The sequence below is a fragment of the Puntigrus tetrazona genome, chromosome 17, assembly GCF_018831695.1.
Source record: "Puntigrus tetrazona isolate hp1 chromosome 17, ASM1883169v1, whole genome shotgun sequence".
Taxonomy (NCBI): Eukaryota; Metazoa; Chordata; class Actinopteri; order Cypriniformes; family Cyprinidae; genus Puntigrus; species Puntigrus tetrazona.
In genome coordinates, this window is record NC_056715.1 from 14972051 (window position 1) to 14988846 (window position 16796).

The 16796-nt window shown below is 38.4% G+C and overlaps 1 protein-coding gene across 3 annotated transcripts in view; it reads right to left on the minus strand.

Moving 5' to 3' along the window:
* Positions 1-15884, minus strand: part of asxl2 (ASXL transcriptional regulator 2) — a 17035-nt gene extending 1151 nt beyond the window's left edge. The window contains exons 1-13 of one of the 3 annotated variants that reach the window (XM_043262549.1): positions 15713-15884; positions 13065-13147; positions 12851-12853; positions 11538-11646; positions 10373-10517; positions 8735-8853; positions 7443-7563; positions 6947-7087; positions 6708-6868; positions 6520-6616; positions 5758-5863; positions 4798-5434; positions 1-3967 (exon numbers count right to left, since the gene is read on the minus strand). The exon at positions 1-3967 is cut by the window's left edge and continues 1151 nt beyond it. In XM_043262549.1, coding sequence (XP_043118484.1) covers positions 2120-3967; positions 4798-5434; positions 5758-5863; positions 6520-6616; positions 6708-6868; positions 6947-7087; positions 7443-7563; positions 8735-8853; positions 10373-10517; positions 11538-11646; positions 12851-12853; positions 13065-13147; positions 15713-15769 — 3627 coding nt within the window. In that variant the 5' untranslated portion in view covers positions 15770-15884 and the 3' untranslated portion in view covers positions 1-2119. Of the gene's footprint in view, positions 3968-4797; positions 5435-5757; positions 5864-6519; positions 6617-6707; positions 6869-6946; positions 7088-7442; positions 7564-8734; positions 8854-9488; positions 9614-10372; positions 10518-11537; positions 11647-12850; positions 12854-13064; positions 13148-15712 lie in introns of those variants that run through there. The other 2 variants (XM_043262550.1, XM_043262552.1) reach the window with 2 other exon arrangements.
* Between the last annotated feature and the right edge of the window lie 912 nt (positions 15885-16796).

The window sequence follows — 16796 nt, forward strand, 5'->3', positions numbered from 1 at the left end:
AAAAAAAAAAAAAGCCTAATTCAAAGTTTTCTCTAACATACATAGAACTGTTGGTATCAAAATGTATCTGTTATGCAGAATTGTTTCGACTGAAACCGAGCCACGACATTTAATGTTATAACATGATTAAAATTATGAAGTGCTGGACAGTATTTTACAAATAAAAACCTTTAGTTATCAGAGACAATCGGATATGATTAGGCAAGATGCTTTGTAGAAATGTTTGTACATCTAAAAAGAAAGTCAGTATTTACAATAGTAATAAAAAAAGACAAAAAAAAAATCTTCATAAAATCTCCCTTCTGAGTGTTTAACTTCATTGCTCATGTATCTTTGCTGTTGATACTCGGAATTATATTCCTGTCCCTAAAAACTAGGTTACGCAAGAGTATCCGCTATTCCAATTAGAGGCGACGTCACTTGTGTGACGTAAAACAACTCAAATGATTCGACACAGGCTATTGAAATGATTAAGACCTGGTTTTGCTCCTGAGAGGGTACATTAGATTGTTTAAGAAGTGCTTTAATTCTTACAAATCATCTTTTTAAGAGCAAAGTCTTTTTCTAACAACATAAAAAAGTGCAACCCTAATAAATCCTCTTTTTTTTTTTTTTTTTTTTGGAAGTAAATGAGATGTAAGGGACTAATGCTCTTAATTTTATAAATATTGTACATATACAAATTATTGCCATTATCAGTACAAACCTGTTCTTACATTCTTCTTTCATGTAAAACCCCACTGATCTACGAGAAGTGCTAGCCTGTTAACATTTGACAAAACTCCCTTCTATCCCATAAATAACTTTGAACAGTACCGTATAAACCTAGTAACAAGGCAGGTGAATGTATTAGGTTTACATATTCACAGTAATTCTGCAGTAATTGGTATTTCAGTTGTGTGGTTCTTTGCTTGTGTCACAAAGGCTTAAACCAACCAAACAAATAGCTTCGCGGGAACTGCGAAGACTAAAAGTTAACGGTATCGGTTTTTAATCCAGCACACTAGTGTGAATAATGCGTACAAGATCCGAAATTTGAAGGGTTGGAGGGGAATCGTGATTTTCGACATCTACAAAAATAGTAGTATATTAATTTTCGATTTCTAAAATTATATTACAAAAATAGAACAGAAATAGAACAAGCCTTAAATATTGCCACTATTTAATATTGAGTCTTGAGTCTAAAACAAGGTGCTCAATGAATGAGAGGAAGTACTACTCGGCATTGCACGTTTTTTTTTTATACCTCATCTTCTAACGTGTTATTTGTTTGTGCTGTAAAGATAAACAAAGGAGCGAATTCACTAAATAGTTGCGCGCAGCATTTCAGCGCAAAAGCCTGCCGCGTTTTCATTAGCATCCACAATCCAGTTTAACCAGGCGATTAAAGCGCTGAAACGCAAATGATTGACAAAAGAATGGGTACATATTAGTGCTTTCAAACGATTAATCGCATCCAAAATAAAAGTTTTTGTTTACATAATATATGCATGTGTGCTGTTTATTTATTACTTATATATAAATACATACAATGTACATATGTTTATATTATTATATATATATATATAACAAACATTTTTCTTAAATATATGCGCATGTGTTTGTATTTATATATATGCATAATAAATATAAACAGTACACTGTTTATGCAAAAGGTTTATGCAACTAATTGCAATTAATCGTTTGACAGCACTAGCACATATCCAGACTTACAGTATAGTCGAGCACTTTCTGCACTTTAAAAAGCAGATTCAGAGTTTGGATTGCATTAGTGCGGCAATACCGAACAGTCCTAGTAAAGCACGCCAGATAAAGGTAGTCTGCTGCATTCGTCACAACTAAGTATTCAGAACGGATTTGCTGGTCATTTTTACCTGATTTGCATAACTCCTGTATCATCCGCTAAAACGAAGCAGAAGGTACGTGCAAATAAACCGCACTATAATCAGGCGCAATTCATTCTTAGCGAATTCCCCCCATACAGCACAAAAGCTTGCCTCTCAAATGAGAACGGATACGTGAACGCTGCTGTACTGTCGTAACATTTCTGTTACTCTCACCGCAGTGATCGCTTCTTTTTGAATGAACAAGTCGCAGTTTATGCTCATGACCATGACCATTACCGTACCACCAAACACGAGACACATAGTTTGGATGGACCAATGCAGTCGTCATGACAGAATGCGCCACATCCTTTGCACATAATCATGGCCTTCAGCCGACAGTAGCACTTTGATTGGACGTCCTCCATCCCAGAGGTTTCTATGAAGGCTTGCTCAGGTGAGGTCTCGCCCTGACTGTTCTGATCCAGTAGGTGACCGGCAGGTATGGCAGTGACGGTGACTGAAAAAGACATCATGCCTCCAGCAGCCGTTTCACCATCACCGCTGCAGGAAACGGTGGGAGAAGTTGGAGTGTCAGGCATGCTGTGGTTCAGTACGTGAGGGACAGACATGCTGATAGTGCCACCATACTGAGGTCCATTATGGGCTTTCTGAGACAAGAACGTGCGTTGGTGACAGTCACCTAACTGATATGGCTCTGTTTTACCCTGTATACTGTTGCACATATCAAGCTGCGATCTTGAGCCTGTTTCTTTGGTTCTATAAGAAGTGCTGCCTTCGTCTTTGCTGGACAAACAACTCCGTGATGGAGATTCAGACTTTATATCAGAGCAGGGTTGGGGTGGCAAACCATCATCTGGTTTATTTATGACACATCCCTGCTGTTCCACTTTGACCCTTGGGAAATTTGGGTGAATGTTAAGAGATTCCAGCTTCCCTTTCACACTCTCCTCGGCTTCGATTTTCTCCTTCTTCAGGTGGACGAGGGCAGAGCTTGTATTAGTACTTAGGTGGGGCCGTTTGCTCTCGGATCCTCTACCATATGTGGACACATTGAGGAGGTAGTGACCTGTCATAGCTGGTTTGGATACCCTTTTCCGTCCAAAGATGCCTAGATGGATATTCTGGTCATGGCTAACCTCAAGGTGACCTAACTGACAGGACTGGAATTGGGAGTTGGAGCTGGTGTTCTGCTCGCATTTGTGCCGTAGTGGATGGAGCGTCTGGTCCTGAGTACCAACATTTACCAACTTGTCCACACTTCTGAATTGCATGCCAAAAGGAACTTGGTTCCCAAGTTTGTTGGCATCTTCTTGGTTTGTAGAGCAATCTGTTTTGGTGGAACCAAGATTCCCTTTATCTCTGGAAGAAATGGCCACAGATTGAACCTCCACCTTGGCTAGTGGCTTTGGGAGGATCTTTTCTAAGGGAACCTCTTTACCTTGAAGAAGCTGGGTGACCAGTGGATTATTTGCTGGGATTGAAGAGCTAGGCTTGGTGACTGACGTTCCTGAAAAAAGTGATTGCTGTGGTCTCTGGGTTTGTGCAATTGTGTTCGAGACAGTCACGTTTCCTGCCTGACTTGAAGGTGCTAGTGTCCCCCCTGGATTGTGGAGGTTATGCTGATCCTTGCCCGTTGTGTTAAATGTACACTGAGTGGTTTGCAACCCCATCGAAGAGCGATTATCTTTTAAAAAACCCTGGCTTGCGCTGAAGGCTTGTGCAAGACCAGGGTCCGCGTGTCCAGTGGAACCTGAGGACGGAGAGGTTTGTGAGAGAGTCGCTGTGCCTTCAGGAGCTGGAGATCCAGAGCTTAGCTTTATAGGTGACACAGATTGACTTCTGCTGCTTGCTGGTGAAAAATCTTCTGACAGGGACCGAGCTGGAGAGGGTGTCGAGGTACCACCAACTGAACTGGTTCCCATAGAGGAAGATGACCCGGCTGCTGCTGCTGCAGCACGCTGTGCACGTGCTAACTGGGCTTTTGCCTTGATGTCAGCGAGAGTGCGTGCACCGGTGCGACCAGGTCGAATACTAGGGGGTGTCAATGGAACAGGAACCGGAGTCTTTGGAGATACCTGCTCAGTAGATGCTGGGGCAGAGAAAATTCTTGACACTGGGATCTGCAAAAGAGTTTAGATTGTTACTATGAGAGGGAAAATTCCACCAAGTGTTGCATTTAATGCACAAAATAACATGAATGTAGTGCAGCAATATGGTGCTTGGACATTCCTATGTGGTTGCTAATTGGTTTTACAATAAAAAAAACGCCTAGGTGGTTGTATTCAAGTCTAAAAAGTGATAGCAAATCCTCTCCTCAACAACGTACACAATACAACATCTACACATACATCAATCTTTTAGGTGCAGTAGTACAAACAACAGGCAACATTATGCCTACACTGGGTGTGAACATTGTCAACAGATTAAAGGCGTCTACTTTTAATACATCAAAGCAAACATTCCAAATCCAATTAGCAATGTCGCAAATAGCACTAATGATTCTGCTGGGTTCTATGAGTCCTGATGGACTGCATTACTCTCCTCACCTGGAGTAGACAGGGTGTGCAACACTGCTTAATACTAGTATTCAAAAGTTCATTCAAAAAGTTAAATTCTTTCATTAACTACACACTCTCATGTCATCCCAAACCTATAAGACCTTTGTTCATCATCGGAACACATATTAATATGTTTGATGAAATCAGAAAGTTTTCTCGTCCTGCACAGACAAGCAATGTTGCTAAACACGTTTAAGGCCCAGAAAGGTTGTCTTTTTTGTGCAAAAAAGGAATTCTCAAAATAAGGTTGAACCACTAATGTTTGTTCTGAAGATGAACAAAGCTCTATCAGGTTTGAAACAACAAAAGGGTGAGTAATGAATCAGAGAATTTAGATTTTTGGGTGAACTAGTCTAGGGGTTTTGTTCAAATGAAAGAAATCTAAAACTTACTTTGAGAGGAGGTACTCTTTGTTCTGCTTTGTCTTTAGCAGTCACTGTGGATGACTTCTCTGGTGAAGCGACACGGGGCTTTTTCTCTGTTCTGAGCTCTGTATCCTGTTCACTAGAGACCTTTCTTTTTAGAGGCTCAGATGTGACAGCAGTTACTGGAGATGCAGCCTTGTTTCTTCCCATCACAGTTTGTCCAGGCTCACCGACAGGACTTTCATCTTTAAGGGTGTGTGTCTCATTTCCTTTCAAACAGGTGAACACTTCTTCTAAAGGAGATGCTGGGGTCTTACTTGTGATCTCATTTTCCATTTCTTTTTCACTGTCAGATTTGGGCTCCACTTCTTTTTGAACAGAAGACTCCTGACTCAGTTCTTCCTGTGCATCCTTCCTCATGTCTAAGGATAAACGTGATTGCTCTGGAACAAGAGGTTTGACTGGCTCTTCAGGCGAGACATGTGTTATTGTTGATTTCACATCTCTGGATCTCAACTCCATGTGGATGACCTCTGTCACCTGGCTTACCCTCTGAGACTCTTTAACAGTCTCTGGCTTTTCTGATAAGGCCGTGCTTTTAACTGGTTCAGGAACACTCCTATCTTCTGTCAGCTCTTTTGATTCCTCTATACTCAGACCAGAGCTGAAATTAAAAGCAAGAAGACACAGAATATTAGGACAAAGAATCTCAAAAACAAAACACCACCTATGAAACGGTAAACTAGTGACCAACTAACCAATTTTTGATACATTTTCAGGCTTCAGGGAATGCAATCCTGCTCCTGGAGGGTCACGTTATGCTACAATTTCAATCTAAACCAGCTAATCATGTCTTCAGGATCACTATAAACTTAGATGTGTTGGAGATAAACTTAGCTAAAAGTGGCCCTCCAGAATAGGACGGCCCTGAACTACACCATACTTTTTCTTTTTCAGTATTTCTAAAAGGCTTGGTGGCTGACTTACTGTTCACCGTAATAGCTCTCAAAGAAATGTTCCTTCCAAAGCTCCACTTTCTTTTCCTTCTCGATTTCTTGCCGCATTCTTAGTCTCAGCTCTGGTGTGAACTCACCTGAGAACACAGCCTTGCATAAGTTACACAAATACTTCATCCAATCTTAATCATCCAAAGAACCATACAGTTCAATAAAAAGTACAATTCTTTGAGTAATTGAATAATGTTTGAGATTAGGTAAATTTATACGACTCTTATAATACTGAAAGCTTAGAATCTGCATTTTTCTACAGGAAAGCTACCACATCGAGATCACACGACCGGCCAAATACTACTTATTTTAATTCTGCAGCTCCTGTATTATTTGACACTTTTGGTTGGTTGCATGTCTTGAACTATTCTGCGCTTAAAAAGGCTGCAAATATTGTTGCTCGGAGAAGGCATCGCAGAGAACAGAGAGCGCTTGATAGAAGGGAAGGGATTTATTCCACATCTATTAATTTATTTTTAATGCTAGAAAAACACATTACCTGAACATATTGTTCCCCAAGCCATGTTATTTTTAAGGCTACCAGGTGTATTAAAACTTCCAGTAAACCTTAATTTCTGATCTATCCTAATTTGCGCAGAGCTTGATATTTTGTGTTGGTCGATATGTTTTCCCTCCCATCAGCGCTATTTTGCAATTGCATTCTCGTGCTAATTTGCCCTGTTTAGTAAAACTGGCTCTTAAGCTTTTAACTACGTTTAAATCAGTGAGGATGACAACTGACCCTCTGACAGCCTCTCCTTCCAAGACTGCGCTGCTGATGTAAAGAACTCATTGTTCAAGGCAGAGCTGGTCACCTTCAGTGCACCATCCATACTAGCCTGCAAAGTGTCATCAATAACATTTAGAGATTCACGATCCGCAAAAACAAACTATGTTTAACACCACAGGGTTTCATTTGTGTTTCGCTACCTGCTGGTCAACCTCTGGAAGCATCTTAAGAAGCTTCTGTTGACACTCGGTAGGCAGCATCGAGAACGTGTGCTTGTTGATGAGCGCTCGCAGGTTGGTGTTGACAAGGATAGAATCTGGAGTCTCAACATCTATCTCACACTTGTTACGCCTCAGTTGTCCTGAAAATCGAAGGCAGGGGATCAGTTGCGGTATCACATGTGCTGACACGAATTACCATGATCTGTGATGATACTCACTGGCACTGAGCCTACTGGTGCGCTGAGACACCTTCCGGGATCCAGTCGTGTGGCACGTATCTGCTTTGATGGAGGAGGACGAGCTGGAGGTAGAGTTCTGTGGACTGGCAGGGCAGCGCTCCGTCTGTTTCAGCTCCCAGGCTAGAGTAAACAGACACTCTGTTTAGCATTTATAGGAATATTAAGAAGCGGACAAAAATGAAATTGTACATGATTAAAGAGCAGACCTTAAAAGGTTACTCCACCCCATAATGTAAATACACATACACCGTCTTGTATGTGTATTTACGCTTTGATATGTAAAAACAGCGTTTCTTTCCATTGCATCTAACACAGAACTGTGTATGTTACGGGTGTACAGCGGACGCTGTCAAAACAAAGCTTTTTGAATCGACATGGGGGTAAAGTGACTAATAACAAAATTGTGATTTCGGGGTGGATTAAACCTATAATTTAATTAAATTTCACATTAACATCAACTACTATATGCACGTACAGGATTTGGAGGAGTCGTGAGCCATGTCTTTAGCAGCCTTGTTGAGGAGCAGTCGTGGGCTAGAGGTGTTGGGGATTCCACATTGGCGTCGTTGATTCCTCTGCTGCTGCTGTTTTAGTGCCTATAAATGAAGTATGACAAAAACCGAGAATGTCCATGACTCCACAGCTTACAAAACATTGGTTTCTGATGTGCTGCAAACAGAGAGCACAGGGGGTTTCAGTGGCTCAAGGTTTAAACCAGCCAACAAAGATTGAGTCAGGTCAGGTATGACGGTGTATATTCTGCAACAGCAGAAATGTGTAATTCAATAAAGATCTTAAATACCATGGTTGATATATGTATGTGGTGTCAGTGCCTCAAGGGAGGGTTCACCCAAAAACTAAACACAAATGAAAATATTTTCATGGAGAGCTTTCTGGCCCACTATAGACAGCAATGAAACTGACACACACTTCAAGGCTCATAAAGGTAGTAAAGAAAATTATTAAAATAGTCCATGTGACATCAGTGGTTCAACCTGAATTTTATGAAGCTATGAAAAAACAAAAATAATGATTCTATTCAACAATTTTTTCTCTTATGTGTCAGTCTTTACGGTATCACAACACACTTCTTTACTACCTTTCTGGGCCTTAAACGTGTTTCATTGCTGTCTATGCAGGCTCAGAAATAACCCTGCGTCAAAAATATAAAAGTTTATGAAATACTTTTTTCATTTGTTTTCCGAAGATGAACGAAGGTTTTGCAGGTTTTGGAATAACGCAAGCGTAAGTAATTAATAACAGAAATTCATTTTTGGGTGAACTATACCTTTGAACAGTATTGCACAGTAAACACAAACTTGAATGTTGGTGTTCATATAAGTTTGACCTGTAACCAATTATTAAGTTCCAATCACAAAAATAGAAAACAATAAAATTAGATTAGATTAAAGTAGTTTGAGAACTGTTTTTAAACGCATTAAAAATGCATTGTTGAAACATGTTACAAAGACTGTGAACTATACAATACTTAATGGTGGAGTTATACCGTTAAACAATTTTTGACCTTTTTTGTGATCAGAAATTATTGGGCAGGTCTAAACCAGAGCTCAGTGATGCAACGGAGCCACCGAAGCCACTTTGATGCAACGAAATGCTGTGTTCGACTTAAAGCACAGACTGATCACTGTGTGACATTTGATTAGTTTTTAATTCACTGATCATATAACGTGGAAAAAGACCCCTTATGTTATTCGCAGTAATTATTATTAATAACCAAATAGAAATAATAAGTGTAAGTGGCAGTACCTGTTTCAGGGCTTTCTTGCTGTGCTTCTGTGATGGGGATATAAGTTTGCTGCTTGAGACTGATGGAGATGAACAGCGAGACTGTGGGGAGGACGGCTGAGACTGCAGTTTTGCTGGCACTGAGAATGAAAGCAAAGCAATGCATTAATTGCAAGTTTGCACATCGATACCACAAACTGTTAAATTCACACGCTATCAAACTGACATATGATCAAACTTCATTTCACTTCATTATCATTTTAATACATTGAAAAAAAACATGAAGATGTGTTTTCATAAAAATTTAAATAATAATAATAATAATAATAATAAAAAAAACATCACCTGCAAATTATGCTGCTATTGTTGTTCCGTGGCACACTTTCTTTTTTTTTTACTTTTTCTTTGGTGATATTTTAAAATTAAAAAGAATTTACAACAAATGTCTACAAGGCACAAAAACACATATACTGTATATTTAGCAAATGCAATGTGTAAAACTAAAACAGCCATGTACCGAGATCCGACGCTAAACCCTAAAAATGAAAACTCACTGTAATAAATTTTACAGTCATCCAAGCACATTTTTAAAGGATGGGCGTTTTTAGATGAGCAATTGATAAAACTAACTCCAATAAATAACGTGCTGCCAAAGCAATAATTATTTCCTGGTTTTTGCAGAGTTAGTTTCCTTTTCTCTAACACAATAATCTTCATTTTCTCAATTCACAGCTTCAAAGTTTCACCAGGATATTTAGATGAAAGTCTTACTTACAGTACTTGTTCCTGCATGAATTCACTCTGTTAGAGCGCATTATTCTCAAAAACTTAGTTTCTGCGAGATGAATTGAGGTAAAACCTGCATTTGTTCAGTTAGCGTCGTACTAGTCTCTCATATATTTGAGGAAGTGGTTAAAAAAAAAAAAAAAAAAAAAAAAAAAGTTGAATTTCCTGTTTAAAGGGTGTTTTGCATTCAAAGAATATTTTGACGTGAACGGAGGGAAACCTAAACTTAGATTTGAGGTCATTACAAATCTGCATATGGGTTATGGTTCAGAACGTAATCTACATACTCCAATCACACAACATACGGCATCAGTCATGATATCTAACAGTGATTAGAATAACTACAATTTTACATATCTTCAAATATATTTATATATATATATATATATTTAACTCTATGCTGCCAGTCAAAAGTTTGAGGTTTTTAATAAATTCTGAATAAATGCATGGCAACACAACAGTTTTTACCATAAAAATACATACATAAATAAGACTTTTTAAATGGTATAACTATTTTATAATTTTACCTTTTTTACTGTAATTTCGAAACAAACAAAAAGAAAAATGCAGCCTTGTTGAGCAAAACAGCTTATACCGACCCCAAACATTCGAAGGGTAGAGTATAATGCATTTTAAGTAAGAAATTATGTGTTAAATGTTAAAATCTCAGTTAAATATACAGACACAAGCTGTCTCTATGTTAATTCCCCCCAGAAATTGAAGTAGCACTCTGATTCAGTGGTTCAAGAATATTTTGGAAATCTGTTTGAACTTTATTATTAATTCTGCAGTTCTGTCTGGTGACACTAGGGGCGCAAAAATGACACACTCCAGCTCTAATTATGGCTATTAATAATTCATAAAATGTGGCACCTCTCCTCTTCCACCTTCCTCTGCGTCCATCTTTGCTGTAGGTAGTGGTGCTGGTATTTTCTGTGCATCGGGTATCGGACATGTTATCACTGCTGTCCTCTGAAGCATCGTCTGACAGTTCCTTCATCACGTCTCCAATGTCCTTCTGCTCACATGAACACACAAACCATTGACATCACATGCCCAGCGCTTATTTGAATGTCTATTAAAACAGCGCATTCGAATTTAAATGTTAATTAATGTATTTAATAGATGATTGGGGGCCCGTTAAGCTAACGTTAATTGAGCGTTAATTCTAATAGTGGTATGGTAAATGTTCATGTCAGTCAGCAGAACCGTATGAATAAAACAAAGCAATAGAAACCCAACTTTTTTTTTTTATTACTTTTCATTCAAGGTAGACATGTTAGCAGCAGTAAACAGTGAATTAATAATGCGTGTTCACTTTTTCAGTGGCTAAAAAGTGAAGCTAAAAGTATTTGAAAGAAGTTAAAGAAAAAAACTACAAGCCTAAGAAATATTACACAAATTAAAAACATTATATTTTTGAAAAAAATTATATTTTGATTATATACACATTTGTCTAATATTATATCTAATAAAATTTCATCTAATATGAACTTTTTAACTCTAATATGAACTTTTTGGAGATAAGAAGGATGCAGTACTACTCTAAAAGGTACTCAAGATTAACATAAGATTGGGAGAAACTGTGTGTTATGACCTCAAGTATATATATATATATATATATATATATATATATATATATATATATATATATATATATATATATATATATATATATATATATATATGTGTGTGTGTGTGTGTGTGTGTGTGTGTGTGTGTGTGCATTTTTTCTGACTGGATAAATTTTCTGCACAGCATTATGGGTAATGTAGTTTTTTTTTTTTACAAAAAAAATTGTGCTGTTAAAATGATTATTTTAAACATAAGATGAAACAATGTAAATAGATGGCTTAAAGAAAAGCATATAGAGTAATAACCTTACTGTTAAAATTACTTTCCTTATGGGGAAAATTTAGCTGTTGGGAGCCATTTTTACTTCCAGAACCCAGCTGCTGAACTCTGTATCTTCTGAAAATCTAATAATTTATTTCGTGAGAGTTGCTGTGGGATTCTGGTTATGGTTAGGTGCGTTTACCTTCAGTGTATAGACTCCCATTCTGCCGGGGACCTTGTAGAAGATCCCTTCCTCTCCACGTGAGTTTGTATGAAGCATGGCATTGAGACAGGCAAGAGGTGACGTCCCACTGGGGAAAAAACAAAGAGCTGATTAAATCAATCACTGTCTTCACACAACGGAAAAGCTGCAACAAAGATCACAGTTCAGTAGTCCATTTCCAGATATTCGTGTGTGTACGTCAATATGGTTTTAAAGAAAGCGTTGAAAAAAATTGTATGTAAAAACTTTCTACATTACAAGAAGCCTGGATGACTGAATATGGCTATAAATGACTCAAAATGTATGGCTTTTGATCGTGGCATAAAAACATTACAAGTGAAATTTCCTGTTTGTCTTCCATTTCTAACTGTGCAGCACAACGCAAAAGATACGTGTAAATTACATAAATAATTCAGGTAAATGACACTACAAAGATTTTCATACACATCCTTTGCTATCTACTGAGGGGAAATTGTCATGGCACATAATATACAAAAACACTACAATTAAAAGTAAATGTACAGCCAAAAATGAATAAATGAGTAAATGGTGGGAAGCTCCATTTTATTTGCATTATATATACACCACTATAGTCGCTTTAGTGTGTTTTTTGTTACAGATATTTTAAACTAGCTATTATTTTTATATTTCCAGTTTTGATTTTACTTTAAATGTTCTGTGCTGTGCTTTTGTCATATTATTACATTTCTTTTTTTATTGTCGAGTTTAAATATGTTTTTATTTTTATTCAGTTTTCAGTTTAATTTAGACAGCTCAGCTTTCCGTATTTTATGCATGCGCTTGCAGTTAGTGATTTAGTGCTTAAACTTATTTCAGTTAGTCGTGGATGCAACATTTTTCATTTTCAGTTTTTCATCCAAATGCACACTTTTACCTCATTTCGTGTCAGCTTTAGTCCATCTACCAAGTGAGTTCTATTTTCTACATTTTGTTTTGTACCATTTGCCTTCTCTGGAAAACTACTCACTGTCTAAAGAATTTTTAAAAATAATAAAATCGCAACGGTAATAAAACAAGCTTGAGGAGGTTACATTTATTTAGTATGGCTATTACGTAGCGTCTTCAGCAGAGCAAATCTGGCAGAAGCACAACGAGCCACTAGCCATTGCTGAGGACAAGCGCATATGGTCGGAGCCACGGCCATTAGGTCCTCGCTCTTAGGGGTCCCTTTGCATGCTGTGTCATCTGGGGACATGTTAATAACATGCACAGGGCTTGGCTAACGGATTGAAGTTAGTTGGAGGGAAAGATGTACTACTGCATAATCTTACCTTCTGGAAGACAACAGAGAAATGAAACGAAAAAAGAGATACGTAAAAGACGTAAAAGAGATCAATTAGATACGTGGCCACATAAAAACACAGTAAAACTAAAATACGTTTATGACGTAGAACAGTTCAGCGACACAATCCGAAGTAATGCGTGTGCGACAATGGAACTGCTATTTTAATAATAAAAAAGAAATACTTTGTAACATGACCTCACCTTATCTCCTTAAGCCTTTCTCTCTGAATCACTTGCAGGATCTCTTTATGACTCATCGGTGTGTTGGGGTACTTCTCAAGCACCTGTGAACAGTATCACGGAAACAAGCGAACAATTCAGCAGTGACTCACACTGACTCAACCGCAGAGAAAGAAAGAAATAACGAAGTCAACCCGGTGGTCAGTTTCAAAAGGAGGTTTGGTTAAACAGTGACGAATCTGACTTCTATCATTAGCTGATCAACCGTCTCTGTGAAACCGTCCGACTCCAGATCGGGTCGTGTTAGTCTGGGGGAGAGGTACATTCGTAAAGGTCGTGTTTCCAGAGTTTGGGAAATGCAAACAGACTCGAGACATTTCAAGTGATCTGTGGTTTTTAGCCACACGTAAAGTCAGCTTCTGGAGGGAGACCCCTGCTGTGTCACTCTGAAGACTCTCACGTCCAGCGCTCATTTCAGTCATCCGTTACTTTGGTCAGGAAAGTACATTTATTCATCCGCGCATTTGTGAAAACCAGTTTCTCCGACACGAGGCACATGCGGTGGCACCACAATATATGCTTCATTTCTTTTGATACGCTACTGTAGATTTTATTTATTTATTTTCAACTTAATATTAGGTGCTAGTAATTTCGTTCTTTTTCAGAACCTCTATTTAAATTAATATTAGCTTGTCTGCCTGATAAAATAAGTTTATTTCAAACTTGTTATAGCTGGCATCAATAACCCTGCTGGACATTTCAGTCACTATGAATTTCCCCATCTGCAATTGAATGTCAGATCTATTCTTAGAAAATGTTGATTTTTGAGACATTTTTGCACAGCGGTAGACGGATGAGGCCAAGTTTACTTTTTATGCATTTTAATAGGGTTTGACATTTGTTATTAAATGCAAAGACATGCATTTCAGAAGTCTTTCGGGGGCCACTGTACTGAGTTTTATTGTAGTAAGGTGTATTATAATATGTAACAAATGGCAAAACACTACTGTGGTACACCTGAACATTTGTAGTTTCCCATAAGCCTCTTTAGCATGCTATATAGATCAGTGTGGACGGACAAATGCCCACCAATGACAGCTATTAGTCCGCGTGCTTTATCTGTTACTAATAATGGAAGATCTGACTCATTTCCTCAAATTAATTCTTTCTAACAGTTCCTTCGAAATTGTTAGTAAAAGAACAGTTTCAGAGGTTCTTTATGTTGTAAAACTTTTGTAGGTTTTTTTTTTTTTACTGAAGCCAAGATGCAAGGGAAGTAGTGGATGGCAAGGTCAAGTTGTAAATAAACACTACGCACATAAACTGTAAACCGAACACACGATATATGCAAGATGTTACCATTAACGGAATAACGCTTTTTGTAGTTTAGACTGAAACGTTAAAGCACCCTTTTTAAGGACTCGCGCTTTGAAAACAGATTTTTCGGTCATCCAAACTGCCGTTGTTGTGTAAATGAACAGCCAAAAAGCATTAAACTTGGGGTTTAGGAGAAAAGCAGTCGTTTAAATGCCCCTAAATTATTAAAGACGGGTCACCAAAGAAAAAACTGTTGCTTTACATTAAGATTGAGTTGTTTGCTTTTATCTGCTGTTAGTTGGTACTGTTAGATTTGGTATTTATTTGTTGATTAACAAAAACAAAGTAAATATAGATTTCACAAGGTCATAATTAACATAAGCATTTATAAACTGTTCACAATGAGAGATATAAAATGAACTGAGAAAACAGATACGGATTATTTTCACTACATGCCGACTTTAGATTTTATTAATAGCTTATTTCTTGTGTTCTTCTGAGTTTAACATACCGCAAACCGGTTACAACGCAGCTTACTTTTTAACTTATTTTAATCACGAATTAGACACGCGTGGGTGATCACTTTTTTCCCCCTCCAGACATATCCAAAAACATTCAGAAGCGGTTCACAAGTGAGATTTCGCAAAACAGGTGCACGACCAGAAGCCGTGAATAAACGTGAAGCTTCGAAGAGACTCTGAATACATGCACTCGTATCAACTTAGTGCGTCGCGTTTTACAGCCTGGGTCTAAAGTTATATTTACGGAAAGTTCGTTCATTTAAGCTATTGCACAAAAACGCGGACGCACAAAAGTAAACAAGCTGCGTTTGACAAGCTCGCGGTGCTCCGACGCGACACACTCGAGCGAGCCGTGGTTTCGGTGTTTCACGGCGGAAAACGCATACGAATTCAAAAGCGCTGTGATATTACTGCGTCTCCGAGAGGTCACTGACAATACTGGGTTGTTTATGCGGGTTTAGGCGAGCTAAGCTAACTGGCTAACCAGCGAAGTGTCACTGGTCTGTAAGCGCGCTAAGCTGCCTCGCCTGAGCTAGCAACCGACGCGAGCGTCAAGCCACGGACGCTTCCCGAAATCACTACCGGGATCAAAAGTTCCCAAACGGCACGTATTTGCGAAGAAAAGCATTCCGCGCGCGCGCTGCGTCGCGATCGGGCGGCGTATGGATCTAAATGCACTTTAACAAACACCGACCGAAACCAGGCCCCGACATGCGTACGCGATACTTCGCCTACACCAGCGGGTCATGAACTCATAAACACAGTTGTACAAGTGGGAGCGCGCAAGGCGAAAACAAGCTAAACAAACGCTCGGGAAGTCTGCCGTTTTACCGTTTTGGCGGCCTCTGCCCACGTCCTCCCCTTTTTCTTCTTCTGTCTTTCCCTCATGTCTGCAGTCGGTCGCGCGAAATCGACCCGGGTGCTGTAGAAAGTGTTGATGTTGCTTTAGTTACCGTGCAAGACCTGCCATCTCTGCCATATTGGGCTTTTACTGTAAGAGACTAATCATGTGACCCTCTGGGAAACGTCATCTTACTGTACGATGACAGTTCAGGGGAAACCACCTACCTGAGGCTCGTCTCTGTCTATTGTCTTCATTTGTAAACGTTTCGGGCTCGAAAACAGATACACACGCTTGCTCGTAGTGGCAGTTTAAACTCCGTATAGGAGTCAGATGCTATTTATAATCGTGGATTTAAAACGAGAGCTTTACTTTCACGAAGTAGCGAATACAACAGCTTGTATATACTTTTCTACGCGTGTATGCCATCGCACTATATGACTGTAAAAAACCAATGCTAGGGGACGTTTCAAGTTTCTGGACTTTTTGACTTTTAACAACATCAACGGCCACTTTCTAGCGACACGTTTAAAGTTAAAGATGCACTCAATCGTTTAAAATGATTTTTGCAAGCTAAAACAATTATTTATAAATTCGATTAATAGCTCATTTGATATCAAACACATTGAGATACTTCACATATTCATAGATTTGTCTTTAAAAAATAGCCTGTATATGAATTCTACATAGTGGAGATCGCCCTCTCATGACCGGTGCCGTGTTGACGCCACATAAACAATTCGTTTTAGTTGGTTTATGTCTAATTAATTAACTTTAGTACGTTTAAATCAATATTTATTAATTAAGATATATTTTTTTATAAAGGACAGACATACTATTTAATTGTTATTCATTTTTAACTATTATTTATTTAATTTGATCACATTTTCCGTTCGCAGCCTAAGCACATGCAAGACTCTTCAGCATAAACCTCACAATTCAGAAACACTACAGAATGTAATATCTTCAACATAACTAAACATTAAACACTAACGTGACTTTGACTTTACCAGACAAAAAAAAAACCCTCCTAATGTTAATTTGACTCTCCTGGTAAAGCGCGCTGTGAACTAG